Source organism: Lingula anatina, chromosome 2 (genome assembly GCF_051362555.1).
Source record: "Lingula anatina isolate TDL-2025a chromosome 2, LinAna3.0, whole genome shotgun sequence".
NCBI classification, from domain to species: Eukaryota; Metazoa; Brachiopoda; class Lingulata; order Lingulida; family Lingulidae; genus Lingula; species Lingula anatina.
This window is the reverse complement of record NC_141768.1, coordinates 3283948-3304797: the sequence shown is the minus strand read 5'-3', so window position 1 is coordinate 3304797 and position 20850 is coordinate 3283948. Positions and strand designations below refer to the sequence as shown.

The window sequence follows — 20850 nt, the reverse complement described above, 5'->3', positions numbered from 1 at the left end:
GTGGTTCCCCAGAAAACTGACCTGCGTGGCGTTCTTGGCTGGGCGGCGAAGTCTCGTCTCTTGCACACCCCGCGTCTGCACTTGGAGGCTTGAAGGGCGTCTTTCCTTGTATTCTCAAATGGCTTAAATTGGACTGCCGTTTTTCAAGCTTTGTTTTGGATTGTCGTTTAGCTTTTCTCAGGTGCCTTCTTTGCCGGTGTACTGATGTTGTTTTCTGTCGTTTCGGAGGCGGTTCCTTTTGCACAGGTGATTCTTCCGATTCGTAGTGTTGCTGTCGTTTTTCTTTTTCCTCACACTGAGTAAAATTCCGGGAGAGACTTGTTGATGGGTCTTCGTCTGTGTTTGCTGCGATTGGAATAACGATCCGCTCCATTTCGTTCTGTCGAGGAGTGTTTGGTGGTGTAGAGATATCAGATTCAATTCTTTCTCGGGGGACGTTCGTTTCGACTACAGTGTCTAGCCACTTTTCGACGTGCTCGAGGTGCGGGTTTCTCTGAGACCATTGAGGATCGTCCAGGCGTCTCATTTTTTCAGGAGTCAAATCTCCCCCGAGTCCCATCCCTTGGACTGCAAGTATCTGTGCTTGAGTTTTCTTCTCTGTTGGCATGTAGTCCATAAACTCATTTGGAATTACTTTCCCAAGGGCATCACACGTGTCCATAGCTATAGGTTCATCGGGCCTTTCGTGTCTGTGAGGTGATAGTCTGGTAATTTTAAGCGCTTTGGAGAGTCCTGTAAGATCTGGAGAGCGAAGTTGTCCTAATGGTCGGGTATCTGGAACGCCCGTCACCTGAAGGTTGACTTTTGGAGGAACCTGATTCTGTTCATAGTAGCAGACGACGTTTATTTGTTTTCCCGACTTGGACCTTTCTACATGGACAGGGATGTCGTGTTTCTGCACGTTAGGTGAACTTTTCCCTGTGCTCTTATTTCGTATCCGTGCTGGTAACTTCTGAGGCTTCCATTCCCCCATTGATAAAAACGGCGTTTTCTCGTTATGCGACATTTCAAGTTGACAAACTGGTGTTTCAAATGGCTGTCTTTGATAATTGCGACAGATCCGCCGAGGCGTTTCTCTCTTTTTTGCTTTTGACTGCTTGTTAATTTCATTTTGATCCGCTTTTCGTTTTGATGTTGGGTAGTTTTCTACAGACTTTCGATTAGCTGGGTGTTTTGTTGTCGAATCTTTGCTGTAGATATCTGACTGGGTTACTTCGTATGGTATCTTTGAACCGATAGCAAGAACGCCCTCATTTGGTATATATGCAACATGTTTTAAATAATTGAATAAATCTCTGTTCATTCCTGGTATTTTCCATAATCCGTCTATGTGTTGAAATAAATGATGTCGTTTGCGGTAATGAACTATTGACTGGGCTATCTCTACACTTACCCCTCGGGAAGTTAGGTTACGGACTGTACAGTAATTTAAGTCAAGTTTCTTGGCTACGTCCATTTCTATCAAAAAACTGGCGGTGACGGTTTATTAACCGCCATTTTGAGTTCCGTCGTTAGGGCAAGTGACATCAACGCAGCTCTAAGCATAGGATAACGTTGACGTAAATATGACGTCACAATGATGATTACGTCCACAACGTTACGTATTACGGTCTAAAATATCACTCTGCTAAAAAACAGGTTAGACTCTTATTTATTATTATCATTTTTATTATTATTTATTATTTTTTTTTTTTTTTGGAGATATTTTGTACTTGTTTCAGAGTAGGTAACATGGGTAGGCCTACCTGCCATTCTTAAAACTTTAATATCGATCTAATAGTGTCAACTATGCACGTGTAAAATTTAGAAAATTATTCAACAAATTTGATTAAATAATTTTTAAAAATATAATAAAATATAATTTTGAGCGGATAAATCATCACTTTCTGTATTTTTTTTCGTAAAGGGATAATAACTCTTCGTTTCGGCCAAAAAATGAATTTTCCTGGAGTAAACAACAATTTTCCCATACTTACCAATGGTTAATGAATCCATTTTTACATTCAAAGTTAGTCCCTGTTTTTTTTCTAAAAAGTTTGGTATAGCCATCAATGGAGGTCAAGTGGTCTAAAGACAAGCTCAGATATCAGAATAATAGCTATAACTGCCATTTTTGTGGTAAAACAGAATATATTATATTTCTATGATTTATTCACAATGTTTTTATTGTGAAATATAAATCTCATACGACGAGTTATTATCCCTTTAATTTTCGTTCACAGCTACATCAAACTAAGAACAAATGCGATTAACACACGTGACAGGACAGTTTGTTGCGCTGATGAGGGGTTACCTGCCTCCTCGTTTAATTACATAAATGATCCTGTAATAGGCATTCTAGAAACTCAAACTCATATTTTTCGAAAATAATTAATAAATTATAACTCTGAGGCATCGGTTTCACAAAAGGATATATTAAAGCTAAATATTTAGTCTTCTTGCACCCAATCTAAATCCATAATAGTCAAATAAACAGACACTTGCATTTGTTTAATAGAAAAAAAATGAGAAATGGTTGTTTTTTACTTATTATCACAAACTCTGGGGAATGTTGACGATTGTTCGCTTTGTACCGTGATAATTCTAACAATGACTTTGAGTGTCTACCAGACACGAACAGTCCGCAGGCATATCGTGTGTGTGTGTGTGTGTGTGTGTGTGTGTGTGTGTGTGTGTGGTGGGGGGGGGGGGCTATATTTATTGAATTGTCTTCATCAATGTGTCATTACAACCGGGTCTACTCGCCTGTTGCCTCAGCTGTGTGACACCTTAAAATTATCAGGATACGATTTGAACGTTGTGAATAACCAAATGTATGTGTAGTGTAGTTTTTTGTTTGTTTCCTTAGTTCATATCTGAGAGTTTGTCTCGAATTTTTGTTGTTAACATACAATCTGTAGCCTAAGCAGTGGGAGACCATCATCGACGAGTAGGTTCTAAGGTTACCTCAGTTTTATTACCTCAGTCTTCGGCCTTAGATGTTGGGTTCTTACTCTTGGTAAGGCCTTACTAGGTAGCTGCTAGATTCTTAGAGAAGGTAAGGCCTTAGATGCTAGGTTCTTACTGCAGGTAAGGCCTTAGATGCTAGGTTCTTACTGCAGGTAAGGCCTTAGATGCTAGGTTCTTACTGCAGGTAAGGCCTTAGATGCTAGGTTCTTACTGTAGGTAAGGCCTAAAACTGAGGCAAGTTGGAAAGTCTCTTTTTCCGATAAGGGCTGCTAGGGTTAAATGTTGAATGCATACTGTACACGTTTAAAAATGCCACAAAGTCATATTTCTTATGCCTACATATCCTGCAAAACAAAGTAACTTTCCCAATTCAGCACTTGAAAAATCATTTAAAAAATTAAAGTACCTGATATAAATATTTCCTTGTGAAATTTACAGGAGGAAATGGTGGTCTCAACGTTCCTCTTGAATGTTAATAGTGTTCGATATAATAATCCTAACCAGCCCCATTTTCCGTAACCACTTTTTTTTAGTTGTGTTGGACATGATGCCAAGACTGTCTTCTCTAACGCATTTCAGTTAAATTTCACTGAAACATCAGCCGCTAAATTTTCTACTCATTGTATGCTATGTTTTACCTCTTGTATGGATGAATACATTTTGTCCTCAGCAATGAACTTGGATGTGATGATGTGATTACGCTTTTGTTGTCACACAGTTGTTTTTATCAAGGAAAAGAATGTGCTCGTAGTGTGCTCCTTTCATAAAAACACTGAAGTTAGGGAGACACTACAAATTTAAGAATTTTGGGATTCCACACCCATTTTACATACTAACCGACCGCCTCTCTCTCTCTCTCTCCCCTACTCTCTCTCTCTCTCTCTCTCTCTCTCAGTATCAAAGTCTAAATTAAGTAGTAACCCAGAAATATGGGTTTTAAAGACCACTATTTTTATACGACCAACATTCAAGTTCACACGTGTGAGCAATCCTTGAATTTGCATTTTGTGCAGAAAGTGAATTTTAAGCAGGGGTACTTAAATTCTTCTATTTCAAATGTAGGCCTATAGGATATGCCTTTACCGCGGGTCATCCTACAAAAAAAAAAAAAAAAATGAGATGAAGTGGTTTCAGAAGACAAAAATCTCATGGAGAGGCCAGTTGAAATGCTTCGTGCTGACTTCACATCATGTAAAGCTCCTTTACTCAAGCATTTTCACTTTGTCAGTAACCATGGACTAAATAATTAAGACAAAAGGTTGGTCTACTTTGGACCAAAATGAACCAGGAATGATCAACATAAAACATTGCGTCTGTTTCATAAAAAGAAAAAAGGCTCTTGTTTCATACCCACGGTTACTCCGTTATTGTGGATTCATTATCCTCCTCACGCCGCAGTGGCACATAAGGCACCTTATGGGGAGTCTTCGGTCATCCCGGGTTACTCCACTTTTCCTCTTTTTTTTTTACGATAAATTCTGCTTTTGCGAGACACTTGTTTTTAGAAATACATTTGTCTTTGTAACTTCCTTTGAAATGCGGAAAAAAATTACTAGGCCATGTATACTAGGGAAGCTCGGGAGCATGTTCATTGCACGAAGCGGCACTTATCAATTAAGCTTGTCTGTTGCAGTGAAATTAACTTGAGGAAGACTTGTGGAAAAATGCAAATAAGATGACTACGTTAACTGAAAGCAAGTTACATGTATCTTGATTGGATAGGATGCAGACACAATGCACTAGTGTTTTTTAATGATTTACTTGTGGTGTGTTGTAATTGGGGTGCGGCGTGACTCACGCTTTCTTTGATTGATGCATAGAAATCCCGTTGAAGACTAATGTAAGTGTTTCAGTATAAAAAGACAACTTTTGTTCGAGTAAACAAGTGGCATAATTGACCCTATGTCTCCATGTACGCCCACTAGAACATATTATGTATTATAATCAAGATTAACATCACAGCTTCAATGTAAAAATACAGCTATATGCTCCAATGAAATTCTGCAATGTAGAAAACAACGGAGTATGAACATAGTAATTACTTCAGTCAGATATGCCTGACAAATTATGATAATTACAATGATTTTGCAGGGCATTTGGAAACTGTCTTTAGTGGGAGCCTATCTCGTGCCACCGACTTCATGATTACAGTTCGCCGGGGTACACCTTTGTCCGCGACGTAATCACGAGGATAAAAACGCGGAAATGAAAGCCAGTTGCTCACAGTACCTGTCTCGCACGTGTGTGAGACGGTCCTTAAAACCAAGTGTCAACAGCTTTGTATTCTCATCTAATTTTAATTGTAGAGGTGAGTAGAGATCGTTGTGAACCTGATGGGTAAAGGTATGTGTTTCGAGTAGATTTTCAGAACAGAGAGAGCAAGGGGGTGTATTCGGCGGTGTAAGATTCATGTCACAAAATGAGCAAAATGTCAAACACTGATTTGGACTAAACCCACAATATGTGAACCACAGAGACCGGGAATTCTAGTTAACCACAACCATGGACGATGGGTATTATTCGTCCTTGTTCGCACTAAGTACACCGTGTACGTGACACTACTTGGATTTCAGTAGTTCGGCATAGGCATGTAGTCTGTGTAAATATACTGACCATCGGAAAAAGAAAGCATCTTCAATAGTGAGAAAGTCGATGACTTTTGAGACATTTACATATCTCATTATTATTATTATATGGTGTTATCTTTAATTGTGGCTTACAGATGACTTTAACGATACGTGAACCTGACATGGGCATCACCTTAAAACACGATATTTGATTAGCGCTCTCAATGCATTCAGTTTAGACAATGTTTGGTCGGACCTAAAAAGGGCAAATTTGGGACTATTTTCCAAGGTGATTCGTCTACATACGGTTGTATTCGTTCCGATAGTAGGTCTTTGAATTGATATACGTTCAATTGAATGAACTTGTGGTTGTTCTTTTAGACGCTGCAGAATGGAATTTATCAGCTGGGATTATTATTCAAATATTCTCCTCCAATTAAAAACGGCGGTGTATATCACATTTATATTAATTAACAGCTAGGGTGTGTTTTTTTTTCGGATTCTTTTTCAATTGTTGTATCATAGTGGGGATTTTATGGAAAAAATTACATCTTAGAAACTTGTTTTCAATCAAGTTATGTCAAAGTTTAGTAAAATTATTACTTGTCTGATTTACAATCACATTGCCTGAATCTTTAAATGTATGTTATTCATTGGATAAAACTAAATTCAATGTTTTATAGAATGCTTTCAGGTTTAAAAGGATTGGGCTAGGATCCAATAAATGTGTCCAGTCTTATTTTGGGTCCTAGGACTGAGTAACTTCATAAATGGCTTCATATCCTTGGTTTAAGTTAAAATCGGCCTCAGTTAAGTAAATGTATTTTAATTGGCTTCAATATTTCTTGCCATAGGAATCACTCATAACAAATTATTATTATATGCTTCATCTTGTATATTCATGCAGTATACATATAAATATATAGTAGTTTATAATGTCGAAAATAATTTGGTCGGTCTGTCTCTGAAGACTTCTGATCACTGATTGAAAAGTTAATGTACGTAGTGGTGAGTGAATGAGACGGCTAGTGATCTAATGTCATACCCTAGAAGACGAAGAAAAGACGTTTTGTTAACTGTACAAAGATTTATACTTAAAGTTATGTTGAATTGTGTTTCCCTTTACTTTTTCAGAGTATGTTAATCAAGATGAAGGGCAGGAAAATCTTTTTCCTAAGCAGCTTTGTCCTGATGTTAGATTTATGTCAAGGTAAGAATTTACACACATTTATTTGTTTGTTTGTTCGAGTGCCAAAACGGGGGATAATAGGATTTTGGAAAGGGGTCACACAAGGTTTTGTTTTTGCTCCCCTTGGGTCGACAGCAAAGTATAAGAATATTGAACTTTCAGTTTATGCATCTCTTTATTTCTTTATGAGTAATATTGTTTTAAACGCTTGGATAATACAAACTCGTTTTAGAATGACTCGATTTGTAGCCTATATCTCAATCGTTTACAAAAAAAATCCAACTACGAGAAATCAACTTAATTCGATCATTTTAGGTGGACCAGCAGATCAATGTAGAAATAACATAAGGGTGGCTCTAGCAAAGGCGAATGAATTCATACAAAGACATATCGACAGTGAAAGACACGGGGGAGTCTCAGGTAATCTATCGTGAACCACGTGCTACCAATACGAGAAATCAGGGCCCAGAAATGTTCTGATTCTGAGCTGTAAAATGGCAGCATCTGGCGGTGAATCACAGACATGTGAATGTGTCCAAAATATGCACACCCAGTCAGCAACTAGATGTAACACGGAGGTTTTCGTTCTTGATCATATCTACCCCTCGTGTTATCTATCTCTTAATTGCTCTTCCAAAATTTGATGGTTGGATCTGATCCATAAAATTGGTGAAGATAGCATAGCATTAGGGGGGGCCTACCTCCACTGCCGATGAACGTAAATAATTTCATGATCATCTGAATAATTAAAATTCAATCATTTTTGTGTCTCGTTATATTCTCGATTAGTAGATGTTTTTCTTTGCAATATATAAAATACGAGGTATCTATTGCAATGTTTTGCAGGAGCAGGATCGGAACACGCCTTTGATATCGTGGGGTCCACAATAAAAGCCGGGAATCTGCAAACAAAACTCTTAGATTTACAAGGGCTGTTGCAGACTGAAGTATACAGAGACTGCTTTGAAAAGTAAGAAAATTGGTGAATTAAGTCTACTACTGTTAATTTCAATTGAAATGGCGTAAAACACAAATACTACGGCGCTTGTGCAGTTCGGGAGTTTAGCTTAGTGTAATACATCCGGGCATTGGGCAGGTGGCGCCACATTCTCTGTACCGATACGCGGACCGACATGCGCAGTGGTGGTTAGTGATCACAGCACCAGGTTTGCGAAGCAGCGGCGGGAGGTTAAGCATGAGTATAGCGAAGCAGTAATAGACTTTTGTGATCCCTCCCTCCCGCCCGGTTTTTTTTTTTTTTTTTTTTGTATTGTTTAGTTATTTACTTATACTTTTCTTATAGAACCGTAGATTAGAGAGTTTATATCATGGACGGAGTTTGTGCTTAGGTGAACGCGAGTGGAGAATTCTTCCAGGCCCTTCTGGCCTGAAAAAGTTCGAGATTGTGTAACTTATTGTAAGACAGTTTGTGTACTCATTGTTAAATTGCATCTGATTGTGTGCCTGATAATAAACTCTCGAAGTGCAACAGTGGTATTTGGTGTTTTACAGAGATTAAACCGTCAATGGTTATGGGTTTACAGGTAACAGTGGTAAGACATGCCTTCGTCTTCCTGAAATACTAGACCATCACTTTAGAAAATGGGGGAAATGTATTTAATAAATGCTATAATCCACCTAGACAAAAGTTACAAAATTTACTAAAAGTTAACTAAAAATGTGAATAGTGTTAATTTGTACATGTACTCTCTCTCTCTCTCTTTCTCTCTCTCTCTACCGTTTCAAGATTTGGTCTTCCATAAATATCTTCAAGTTTGTCCAGGTATACTTATTTTGGTCTCTCTTTTTTCTGTTTAAAAGGTTTGGTCTCTCCAAAGGAGAAACAGTAGAAAATGTAGACCTTGATTTTGACAGCCAGTCAGTTGGAATTCAGGCAATACCCGATTTCGAGGTTGCAGGTAGCGTGGGTCTAGGTCGCTCACAAGTTACTCAGAGTTGTTCCAGTAACAAAACTTGCGATGCCAATTCAAAATACAGAACCATTACTGGAGAGTGTAATAATCTGCAGCATCCAACGTGGGGAGAGTCTTTTACACCCTTATTACGCCTTATCAGTGCGGACTACGGAGATGGTAAGTTAATTTATTCCCTCTGCTATTATCAGATTGCCTCTTCTGTTTGTTTTTTGAAAAAAAAGTGCTGGTAGCCCTAGTCATTACCACACAGAATATACACATCTTTTTCAGAAATCCAAATGTGCGTTAACTGAATTTCAAAACATCACATAAAGAGTGCAAATAAACATATTCTCATAACTGTATATCCCAGTAAATTTTGTTGATCTCTCTCGTACTAATGTGATAGTTGAATTTACATTTTTGCTAGACGCAAATTTGCGACCTCACCACCCAGTTTTATCTGCAAATCCATGTTGTAAGGAACACAACGTTTTCATATATACTTCATCAACTCATTCATATTTCCTATGAAAATAAAACGCACTGTGACTTTGATAAATTCGCAAGGAGAATCTTTTATGTTCTGAGTTCAATCAAATATTACAGTCCCAATATTGTATTATGGGTTCAGATGTTTACTTGTACAAGTCATGGGTCACCTCTGTTCGCGTATGACACCTGGATAATTTGTACAGATACCAGTGAGAGATTAGAAAGATAGCAATTAGCACTTGTTTTCAGGATTATTCGATGTATGCCTAATCTATAAATCTGAACGACTGACGGTCATGATGACCCAAATGGAGAGCCTATGTTTTACAGGTGGCGCCGTTACCTTGCAGACAAAGGCCCCATTTCCATTCGAATAATAATAATAACGCACCTTATGTTTCACTCAGGGATCAACGTCACATAGCTACTAGTAAATATAACTGACCGTTAAGTAGATTTTTTTCTTAAAACGGCTACCAGCATTCGGTTGCATTCAGATTTGTTAAAAACTATGCTGGAAACCTTATTTTCCTTGTTCAGCCCGAAGCCCTTTTTGTAAACAGGAGAGTTCACGAGATTTGAAAGACACCCGCTTTATGTCAGCCTTACTGATTATTTATATTTAAGTTTTAAACCAAAAGGCAAAAGTGAAAGTAAGTGAAGTAAATGAGAAGAAACCCCGACGGATCTTGAAGGTACACACAAAAATATAGTAGCAGTGACAAGACACTGTTATTAAGGAATTTAAGGGTATATACCCTTATGTATATCAATTTGTTGACCTGTTGACCTGGTGAAGTTTTGTAACCCATTTGCATAAGCGCACCGCTGAACTCAAGTCCTTGTGATCTCCATAGATTGTCATATGGATTCTTATCAAGATTATGTTAATTCATCCGACCTAATTAACTACTTGGGGTATCTTATTGAAAGTAATTAATAATTCCGTCTGGACTGCTAAATCTTAAGAGCATAAATAAAGTCCATCGACTTTTGCAAAGAAGCAAGCCGTTTTTCGCCAGCCGTGGCTTCCCATTTCGAGAGGATGGGGATAAGACATAAACTATAGACTATAAACTGCTCATTTTGTTCTTACGGATTTTTTCGCATTATAAACAAAATTCACAATTAAATCAAGCATTTAAAATTATTCATAGAACTAAACATTAGTTCGTTACGACAGCCTAGCAATTATCACTAACCAAAGGCCTTGTGAAAACCATTTTACCTCTGACAAGATTTCACATAAAAACCACATGAACGTCCACCTTTAAGAGCACAAATATAAATAAATAAATACACTCGTGGAAAGGCACCATAACAGTTTTCGCTTTAATAACTTCGTCTAATAGCTATGAACGAATCATTTGCTTGAAAGTTACCTTAGGATAAATGAAAAAATAGAAGAATAAATAGGTAAAAGCATAAGCATCTCAAGGGTGAATATATAGTCTTCTAAAATATATATAGTCTTCGAAAATGTTTTGCTTTACAGGAGTTGGAACCCTGCGCCGCGCGAAGTCTGGCGCTGACCTTCCCAATACCAGAACCGTGTCCCATGTCCTGCACAAACCCGTCAGCGACGCCGATGAGTTTGCCACTTTGGCGGTGATGACCTTTGGCCAATTTCTTGACCACGACCTTGACCTGACGCCGATCACAAAGTTGATACGTGGTAAGCATATATGGGGTGGATATATAAACTAAATCACACTGAAGATCTAATTTGAGATTTTAATAGCTAAAATTAATTCCTTATATGTGAATGAAATTTCAGTACGCTCTACTGAACAGTATTGCCTATGAGGCATAAGAGGTAAGACTCAGTATGACCCTGTGGAAAAAAACCCTGTAGAAAAAATCATGTTAATTCCAACACTTTCCAAAAACTTAGAGAAAGTTACGACCTACACACCTGTTTTCAGGTTAGTTCTTATCAAAGGTCCTCACTTTTCATGTCAAGAGTGAAATTTGACGATGTCTGTCTAGAAATGCTGATTGAGCTTTAAACTGTCCGTCTTTCAGAAGTAAGCTTGAAGTTTAACAATTTTGATTTTAGAAAAGTTTGTGTCACTGCAACAACAGTCAATGCATATCAAATTAAAACAATATACTGAACTGGGTCTCCGTAAATTCCAGATGGTAACAAAACAGCCAAGGTGGTTTGTGGTGCTGACAACTGTGCCACGGGGGACGGAGACCTGGCGGCCTGCTCCCCAGTGAAGGTTTTACCCGGGGATCCCGTAGCCGGGGCCAAGTCCTGCTTCAAATTTGTGAGAAGTTCCACAATAGCGTTAGAAGAATGTCGAGTAGGTTAGTAGAATAACCTTTAAGTAAAGTTTATTAATGTCTACTTTATTATTTCAAATACATTGTATATTTGAAATCTTTTTACCGCCTTTTTAGCTTTAGTTTACTGGGATTTTTTTCAAGTTGGTCGGCCCATGTTGATAGCAATTCTATGTTCGTTTTTGTTTTATCGTATTTTATATATATATAGAGAGAGGATGAAAACGAAGTTTTCAACATATTCGTTGTTCAATCGAACTCTGTCACTATGTCCAAAAATAAAGTTTTAACTCTTCAAACGTAAGAAGAAATTCACTATTAAAGATTTGAATGACGGTCCAGACTGAATAGATGAAAAGCAAATTAATAAAATGTGTTTTATTTTATGAGAGTCTATATCTTTCTTACTGATTTTTATTCTCTCAGGCCCAAGAGAACAACCCAATGTCATCACGGCCTACTTAGACCTGTCACTGGTGTATGGAAATAAGGAGGAAGAAGCCCAGTCTTTGAGAGATGAAGATGCTAGTAAGTCTAAAGCAACACGTGTGTGTTAAGACATTCAATTTTTTTGATGTTTTCTCGTGTTGTTTGTGAAAATGATTTTATGCAAGATACAGCGCGTACCCATTGTATTGGCTGAGGCGGTACTATCAGGCTTGACTTTCCTTTCCCAAATCTGGGAGTGATTTGAGGAGTCGGTTTGATTGTAAATTACTTGAAGGGAGTTATCATATTTCCTTTCTTTCTTTCTTTTTTTTTTTTACAAATTCATTCATGCATTTATTTATTTTGTTTCTGTATTTGCAGGCCGTGGCAAATTAAAAATGTTGACTCACCCTTTTAATCCATCATTAAAACCGTTGCTGCCAACTCGAGACTTCGATATGTGCAAGAATGCCAATGACATTGTCAAGTGCTTCAAAACAGGTATAGCGATCGCGAGGATGAGAAAAGTTGAAATTTTGAGAAGTACCTGAAAGGGAACCACTTAAGTCGTAAAGCATGTTTGAACGAATGTTTGTTAGCAGTTATATGTGTTTTCTGTCATCTCCTGTAGATATTTTCACAAGACAAACATTGAAATTGAAAACACGAGAGCATTTATAATTTATAAGAAAAGTTAACATTTGTCTGCTTTTTTTATCACCCATACCACAATCAATTTTTTAGATCCATACCCATAATGATCTTTTAACCGATTGAATTGATTCTACAGGCGATCCCAGAGTGAATGAACACGTGGGGTTGATGTCACACCACACTTTGTGGGCGCGTGAACACAATCGTATTGAGGAGGAGCTTCACAAACACAATCCGCACTGGGACGGGGAGAGACTGTACCAAGAGGCCAGAAAAATTAACTGGGCTCAGTTCCAATATATCGTCTACAACGAATACCTTCCTGTTATCCTTGGGAAAAGCACAATGCGAAAATATAACTTGAATTTATTGAATACTGGGTTCTTCAGTGGTAGGTTTCACGTTGTGAAAAACCAAACGATACTGATAATTTTATCCGTTTTGGTAATATAGTGGAGTACTGCTGTTTCCAGATTTTTTTCTCTTACTTGTTTTTCTTCTTTTTGAGCTTATCATATCGACTAGCCTGACGTCCCTAAACGTCCCGAATACTTTTTCGTATAATTATTAAATGCTTCATTTTTTGTTGTTCTGTCATCTCTAGAACTTAATGCAGGACCGCACGTCTTTAATAAGCCAGTTTTGTGCAATTTTCATAATTTCAAATGACGTTTTTCTTTTAGGTTATAACCCACAGTCTGATGCGCGCATCAGCAATGTATTTTCCACGTCAGCATTTCGCTTTGGCCACAGTCAGATACCGGACACACATAGGAGAACATCTGTGGACCACAGAATAATTGGAGACCATAAGTTTTCTACGGTAAGAAACGTTGTGCCATATTCTCATTCAGAGTGCGCTGACAAGAGATACTGTTATTCACTCAAGAAAAAGAGAAACACAATATTTTGATTTAGAAGAGAAAGAAAGTAGGTGACATTCTTGGGTGCGTGTTTGCAAGTTTTGGGTGTTTCTTCAGTGTTTTATAGAGATCGTGATTATCAAACTATATAACGAAGTCACCTTAAACTTGCTTCTACGAGTTGATTCCTTTACATCCTGAAAGTATATAACTTTTCTGGTCCTGTATTTCAGCTATTTAATGATCCCACGCTCATGTATGCCGGTAACGATGGCGGGGTTGATGCAATTGTCCTGGGCGCGATTGACCAAAAAACGGAGCATACTGACCATCACATGTCCCCAGAAGTGGGTATCCACCTGTTTGCAGAGACCCCTAGTGGCATCGGCACCGACCTGTCTATGTTGAACATACAGCGTGGCCGTGACCACGGTATTCCAGGTAATGGGTCTTTCCTGGAGCGTAATTTAGGGTGTTCTACCAGTGGTAACTGTCGTGGGTGTCAACGTGTCAAGGGTGCTAATAGCGTTCGTAACAATGGTAATAAGTAGTACCCTCTGATATTACAGGGGCATCTAGAAAAATATACATATCATGACCGTGGCGCTGTACGTTTTATCCCTTTTTGTTTATCGGTATGTATGTCAAATAATACCCGGCAACCCTCTTGCGATATATATGCCTTCAACATCTCGCGCTGACGCTCGATGTGTTATGACATATATCGCTTGGGCGACTATGTATTATCTTTCACATACAAAATTGAAGAAAGGGCAATCGTTTTGTAACCGACTAGTAGTGGACCCTGTAATCAGAGAGTGAATAAGTAGCTCCCCTTCCTTTCTTTCTGCTTAACATCATATTATCTTTTTTTTTTTTTATTTTGACAGGTTATAACTACTGGCGTGAGTATTGTGGAGGTAACAGGGCAACCACATTCGCAGAGTTTGGTCGGGGGCCGCGCGAATTCCGACTGTCTGCCAGTGTCATAGCACAGTTGCAATCACTTTATGAGTAAGATCTTTTTGTCTAGCAACACACAAACAAACAAACAAACAAACAAAGAAGCCTTACATTGAAATATTTTCGAAAATACATTATTTCCATATTTGTTGCAAACAACATCCGCTGTTTTAGAACGCTTTAACTTTAGCGCGCGCGCGCACGCACGCACGCACGCACGCACGCACGCACGCACACACACAAAACGACATATATAGCACTACCGGCGTTTGTTGAGTATTAAAGACCACAACTAATGTCCAACATACGATAGGATTTGACATGGATTTACATCAAATATTTTCTAAAATGGCGCTTTCCTATTATTCAGACATCCAGACGACGTTGATTCTTGGTCAGGTGGCTTACTGGAAACTCGACTACCCGGAGCCAAAGTAGGACCTACATTTGCTTGTCTGATTGGAGAACAGTTTCAACGCCTAAGAACAGGCGACCGGTTTTGGTTTGAAAATGACCATGCCCACGGGTTTACAAGAGATCAACTAAACTGCATTCGCTTAACATCAATGGCCCGTATTATATGTGATAACTTGGATAATGTAAGAACCGTGCAACCAAAAGTTTTCCTGAGAGCGTTTAATGATATTTTGAGGTAAGTGCCTGGAGTGTTATAGAAAATTCACGGCTATCAACAAATATCACAACTGAAAATATATAAAAAATGTGTAAATGCAGGAATGATAATTAGTCAGAGGACGCCCTAATTGGCTTCAACTCATATTGACATTTTTTATAATTAATTTGTTAAATTAATTTGTAGCAGTTGTTAATGGACATATGAAGTTGACTGGTAAATTTCTTAGGTTATCCTCCTGACCTTATTAGTATCGCCTCTTCTCAGCGAAATGATTTGGCGAAATGTTGAAGACACCTAGATCATTTGGCCAATCTCGGATAATTCCGCTCCTAAATTCAACAGTAAGATTTTCCCTGTACGGTTTCAGTCATTAACGACCTCTTGTTTCTATTTCAGAACACATTATCAAGACGTATTTCAGCTATTAGAATTATATGAAGGGGGCGACAACCATCGCGTAACATGTAGTATGATTCCTTCCTTGAATTTTGAATACTGGAGATATAACAGCGCTCCCGGAAAAACTGATGAACCCATGGGGCCTTCGCAATATAATCCTTTTATGTCGAACTTTGAAACCCCGTTTAACCAGTGGCTGCGTCGCTTCAGCGGACAGTTAAGATTTTATGCTTGAAATGGGAGATAAAGAAGACAAAGTGTTTTAAAGAAGGCGCGCGCGTGCTTGTTAGGGGTCGGGGTAGGAGACAGGAAGATACATAAGCAATAAAACAAGAAGTAAGGCTTTGCTTTTAAGCCCCATACTTTGCTGTTTATTTTGCAGTGTGTTTCAACTTTGCATTGTCGCATATATGTGTTTACATCCTATTTTACAGAAACACCAATGTTTTATCGTTGACTTTCATTTTGCAGTGTAAAGTTAATGGGACTGAAGAAAATGCATTTTATAACTAATCATTCTGTATTATTTAGTTCTTTTTTCATATTGTTGCGATGCTGTTTTTAATTTATTTACTGGATTTTAACATATTTTTATTATCATATTATATAATATCATTGTATTTCCATTCTGTTTTATAAATCTGTAGTATTAACCGAAAAAGATTGAATAAAGATGATAATTAATCATATGAGCAAGGCAAAAAACGTGGGTCTTAGGGGTATAGTTATCCCATTGGCGCAAATGATTTCAATGTTAATGTTTTATTTCGTTGCTTTAGGTTTAATCATTTTAATTAAAAGACCCCTGATTACCCTGTTAAATAAATAAATAAATTGAAAAAAAAACTAGTATGTTTTTGCATTATTCAAATATAAAATTCGTAAACCTACATTGAGGTTTTTTTGCCACCTCGTACAGCAACATTGCATTTGAATAATTTTATGTAAAGATGTAAAGTATACAAACACGTCAGAATATAGCATGACACAATCTGCTTTCTACAATCTCACGTCTAGGTGCATTATTCAACCGTAGAATGAAAGTTATTACACACGCACACATATTCCTTCAGTGAAAAAACGATAAAATCGACTCAAGCTCTGTAAAAAAGAAAAACCCCAGGAAAGAGTGCCAAAGGCCACTTGATTCGGGACTATACTCTGCATAGATGGAAATACTATCTATATTCAAATACATACGATACATACGCCACAATTCAGTCTCTACAAGTGCCGTTAATGCATATTCACCGAAGATTTTGATATATCTATTATCCATGTATTCATACATTGGTCTATCGATTGAAAGCGTTAGATCTTGGCTAATGTGCGGGCGATTTTATAACAATGCACAGATTGTATTGCCTCACTTAATCCTTACCTACACAGTTGAGCTCTGACACCTAGTAAGTATCGTGTATAAGTATATAAGTATATATATATATATATATATCGTGTGGTATACCTATCGCATTCAGTATCGTGTATAAGTATATAAGACCAATGAAACCACGAACAGCGAAAATCTATATATTGCAGACCAGGTGAGTTTTAACAGAGCTTTCTGATCCTTAACTTTGCATATGAGATGTTGAAGCGAGGTTTTATCGTCGCTGATCTTGTTAAGCAAATTTTCTGTATGGGGTTGCCTCAAACACTCGAGAATTTGTTTAAACTCAGTCGCATTCAATTCTCAATTTAACGAGAGTGCAGAGATTTGGATCAAAAACAAAAATTTCAAGAAATCAATGCAACTCCATAGTTTTGATGGCTGTACTTACTGTTAGTAAGCAATTGCTGGATGATAGCTTTGCATGGCGGATATGGTAAGATGCGGGTGACACAGGTCAATACTGTAAATAAGCCTGCATTCTCGCGTCTCATCCAAGCTATTGACACTAATGCATTCAGAACTGACCATCTGCCGTTTTCTATTTTAAATCAATGGAGCTTGCACGAGCCTGTTCGCCATGTTTTGAAAGTCCGTATGTATGAAATTTGTGAATGATTTTGTGGTTATCATTTTGGGCGTTTGCACGCGCCCGCGCGTGTGTGTGCTGGGGAGAGACAGAGAAAGAGAAAGAGAGTGGGAGATTTGTCATTCGGAAATCACATAGCATGCAGACACGACCTACTGTGGTATACCTACTATAGCTTATCTTAACATTTTTTTATTTACGTTTTTTCATCATTCGTCATTTCATGATTCAAAATTGTTTCAGGGGAAATTATTGACGCACAGCTATTGAAGCGGTCTATCCTCTGCCGATTTAATGAACGTTTTTGCTAATATTCAACCGTAGGAAAACGGAGGAGACGCTGGTCACTGAACGAATAAATTGGCGTTGTTCTCCTCACGTGACCGATTGTCACTTACTCTCCCCAGTGTCCAGCGTGTATTATAGACTCTTCTCAAGGAAAAAAGATACACGCAAAACTAGCTAGGTGACAGTGTGTGATTGGGTTTCTGGAATCTAATTAGCCCATAACCAACAAAGACTTGGGCGTTCATCACAAAGTCTAATTAAAAACATGCAAGGCTGCGTTTAACCTGCACGCGACCCATGTATCTATATTTAATGCACCCTAGGAATAGATTATGTTTTATGTATCACGCCCTGCAGTTGGTTACCTATAAACACTGCATGAAGAGGATTCGGAATTATTACTTATGACTGTGGACTACTAGAACTACTGTGGACTTTTCTGATGCGTCACTGGATAACTCCATATATTGTTTATTTATCTGACAGGTGTTCATATTCTTTTCAAATACACCTATTGTTATAAAACACACATCGACACACCGAGAATTTCATATCACAGTGGCATTACAATGGGATTTGGCGTGTACCGTTTCGCTCGAGACGTCGACCAGAACCTTTTGTGTAGCGTCTGCAGCGCCGTATTGGAGGACGCTGTGTTAACACCGTGTGGACATTCATTCTGTCTCCTGTGTCTGGAAACGTGGCTCTCGCGTCCAGGTACAAACTCTTGCCCTGAGTGTAGAGCCGTTTGTCTTAGCAATGAGGCCACGCCCATCCACTCCATCCGTAACCTCATCAACTCCCTGGACATTGACTGCGACTACGCCGACCGCGGTTGTAAAGCCGTGGTCAAGGTTGAAAACCTCCCTCAGCATCGGGCCTCGTGCAACTTCGCCCCCGTCCAGTGTGCAGGCTGCGACCTGACCATCAACTGTTACGAGCTGCCCAGCCACCAGGTTCAGTGCGACGGGATTGCAGCCGTGGTCAGCGAGGTGGACGACCTGCTGGACAAAAGGGGCTATCGCGGCTACCAGGCCGCTCGCTCTCCTGAGGTTTCTGAACTGGCCTGTCGCGTGGCCTCTTTGGAGCTTCAGCTGAGACGAATGCGACAGGATTTGAACTTGGCAGAGTCCAGAAACAAAAAGCTGGAGCGCGAGTTGGTGAAAACGAAAGAAGATCTTCAGGAAAAGCGAAACCAGCTTCTAGATCAACAATACACGGATTTTGACTCTGATTATGATTATGGTTATGCACCTCACACCATCCCAAAGTTATCACTACTAATAGCACGGTTCCTGCTTGCCAAACCGACATACATAGACGCTAATCGTGTGTTTAGTGCAATTAAACGTTGCTATGACAACTACGCCAGGTGCGGTGAGGACTACGAGCACGACGTCTATATGCTGACGGCGACAGCAAACGCCTGCAACTGGTTCGACGACAACCAGCATCGTAATATCGATTCCTGGCTTCAGAGCATTGCCCGCTACAGGAAACTTCAAAGGAGAGCTTGAGCTCGACGGAAGCAAGACATTTTATCTTCATTGACAGATACTCAAGCACGGCGCCTGCGGTTTGGCAGCAAAGTTCAGCCACATTCTGGAAAATGCCGCTAAAACACTGTTATTTTTCTAGTTAATTGAAGTGTTTCTGCATCGCTTACTTTAAAAATCTGCAACCATTTAATAACACAGGCAAAAAAAAAAATAAAATAATAATAATGATAATAATAATGACTTGGATTTCCTCATAGCTGTGTTGAGAGCAATTAAAACAGACATTATTAAAAAACAACGGGTGTTAACATTTTTGTAGTTTGCATCTTATATTATAATTATACCCAAAATCTACGCTAAATTTAACCTGAAAATCAAATGGATAAAGACTGGCACTGATGGAATGACCGACATGCTTTGACCCACAGCCGCATCGTGATCACCGTTCCATGAAGTTTGGCGTGAGAATATAAAATCAGGCCTGATCGCATGTTTAATTTGAATGTAGGGAACGGAATGTAGGTAGATCAAGCTAAGTATCGATTATTACTCACATATGTAGCTTACATTGTGTAGATAAATAAGGAAGAGGTGTATCGCGGTTAAGGGAGGTTGTTGCGTTTAAACTTATATTGTTTCTCAAAACGCAAGCCAAACACACTTTCTCTTGGATTAGAAATGTAGATCTAAGCCTTTTACTTCACATGAGTTGTATACTACGTCCATTTTTGTTAGACACTCAAACCCTGTAGCAGGGTTACTGGAATTAAACCACAGTGTTTTTGTCACTTTTAACGAGATAAAAAACGAGAATAAATTATTTAAGAAAATAAAAGAAAGTGTTAAACATTCAAATAATAATAACATTATTTCTGAAGAGTCGTGTTACTTATACTTTGTTTCTAAATATGAGTGTTAAAATTTAAAGGTTACTGATGTATCAAGACTGTAATTGATGACTGTAACATAAAAACTGCAATAGTAATAGGTCAAAAATACCAAGAGAGTTTAAGATTACTAATGCTTTAAGGCTGTAGTTGATGACTTTAACATAGAAACTACAATAGTTATAGGTCAAAAAGACCGAAGTCCAGAGATTTTGGGTGAAACGCCTTCCACCGTTATGGAGTATTTTTTCCGTGGGTAGATGACTTTTAATCTTTTTATCTTTTTCGACTAAAAGAGGAAATTTGACCGAAAACTGTAAAGAAAAAATCTGGCCAAAAAACATGAGGAAATCTGCTAGCAAAAACTGTCTGCTTGATATATTCACTGAGAAACAACAGTTAATAGTATTATCACGCAAAGTATGCATTTAAAGGAAATAAATAAAAAAGCACCACACCTTTAAGAACATGACGAATGAGACTATGTAACAAAAACTGTCATCAGTAAATCACATTTCTCGCTGTGATTGGAAGTTCTCTTTGTCTATTTGACCAGGAAGAGGAAATTTCACCGAAAAAAAAGTCACCTTCATCTTTTTCACCGGTACTTATATACAAAATATACCAGATATGAATTTCACTTGTTATAGGGATATTGAAAAGTTACACGCACCGACGTAATAAGATAAGGGAGCCTAGACTACGTAATTATGGGAATTATAAAAACACATTTTAATCGGAATGTGGTAAACCGAACTAGAGATGGTGTCGCCCAAAGACATCTCCGGTGATGGCATGGGGTCTTGAATAATACATTGCATGTGTGATTTGGTTCTCGTTAAGATGA

At 38.3% G+C, this 20850-nt stretch overlaps 2 protein-coding genes across 12 annotated transcripts; both read left to right on the top strand.

Moving 5' to 3' along the window:
- The first annotated feature begins 5066 nt into the window (after positions 1-5066).
- Positions 5067-16039, top strand: LOC106166141 (salivary peroxidase/catechol oxidase). Of its 11 annotated transcripts, none has more exons than XM_024076048.2 (16): positions 5072-5257; positions 6200-6325; positions 6651-6726; positions 7021-7125; positions 7552-7675; positions 8527-8798; positions 10612-10791; positions 11256-11429; positions 11832-11933; positions 12216-12335; positions 12625-12879; positions 13172-13311; positions 13585-13792; positions 14242-14365; positions 14685-14966; positions 15348-16039. In XM_024076048.2, exons 2-16 carry the CDS (start codon positions 6287-6289, stop codon positions 15583-15585), a joined length of 2439 nt encoding a protein of 812 aa, XP_023931816.1. In that variant the 5' UTR covers positions 5072-5257; positions 6200-6286; the 3' UTR covers positions 15586-16039. The 11 variants fall into 11 exon arrangements, with proteins under 11 accessions (XP_013400047.1, XP_023931816.1, XP_013400044.1 ...); XM_013544590.3 differs by having other exon boundaries at positions 5094-5257; positions 6211-6325; XM_013544592.3 differs by lacking the exon at positions 5072-5257 and adding an exon at positions 5481-5497 and having other exon boundaries at positions 6211-6325.
- Positions 16040-16920: 881 nt separating this feature from the next.
- LOC106166129 (uncharacterized) lies at positions 16921-19890 on the top strand. Its single transcript, XM_013544559.3, has one exon. The coding sequence runs from the start codon at positions 18187-18189 to the stop codon at positions 19132-19134; it is 948 nt and encodes a 315-aa protein (XP_013400013.2). The 5' UTR covers positions 16921-18186; the 3' UTR covers positions 19135-19890.
- Positions 19891-20850: the final 960 nt, after the last annotated feature.

Excerpts from the sequence above, each read along its gene's own strand:
- LOC106166129 (XM_013544559.3), top strand. The coding sequence starts at position 18,187 with ATGGGATTTGGCGTGTACCGTTTCGCTCGAGACGTCGACCAGAACCTT.
- LOC106166141 (XM_024076048.2), top strand. The coding sequence starts at position 6,287 with ATGGCTTCATATCCTTGGTTTAAGTTAAAATCGGCCTCA. Across the intron at positions 10,792-11,255 it reads GATCACAAAGTTGATACGTG|ATGGTAACAAAACAGCCAAG; the intron begins GTAAGCATATAT and ends CGTAAATTCCAG. Across the intron at positions 11,430-11,831 it reads GTTAGAAGAATGTCGAGTAG|GCCCAAGAGAACAACCCAAT; the intron begins GTTAGTAGAATA and ends TTATTCTCTCAG.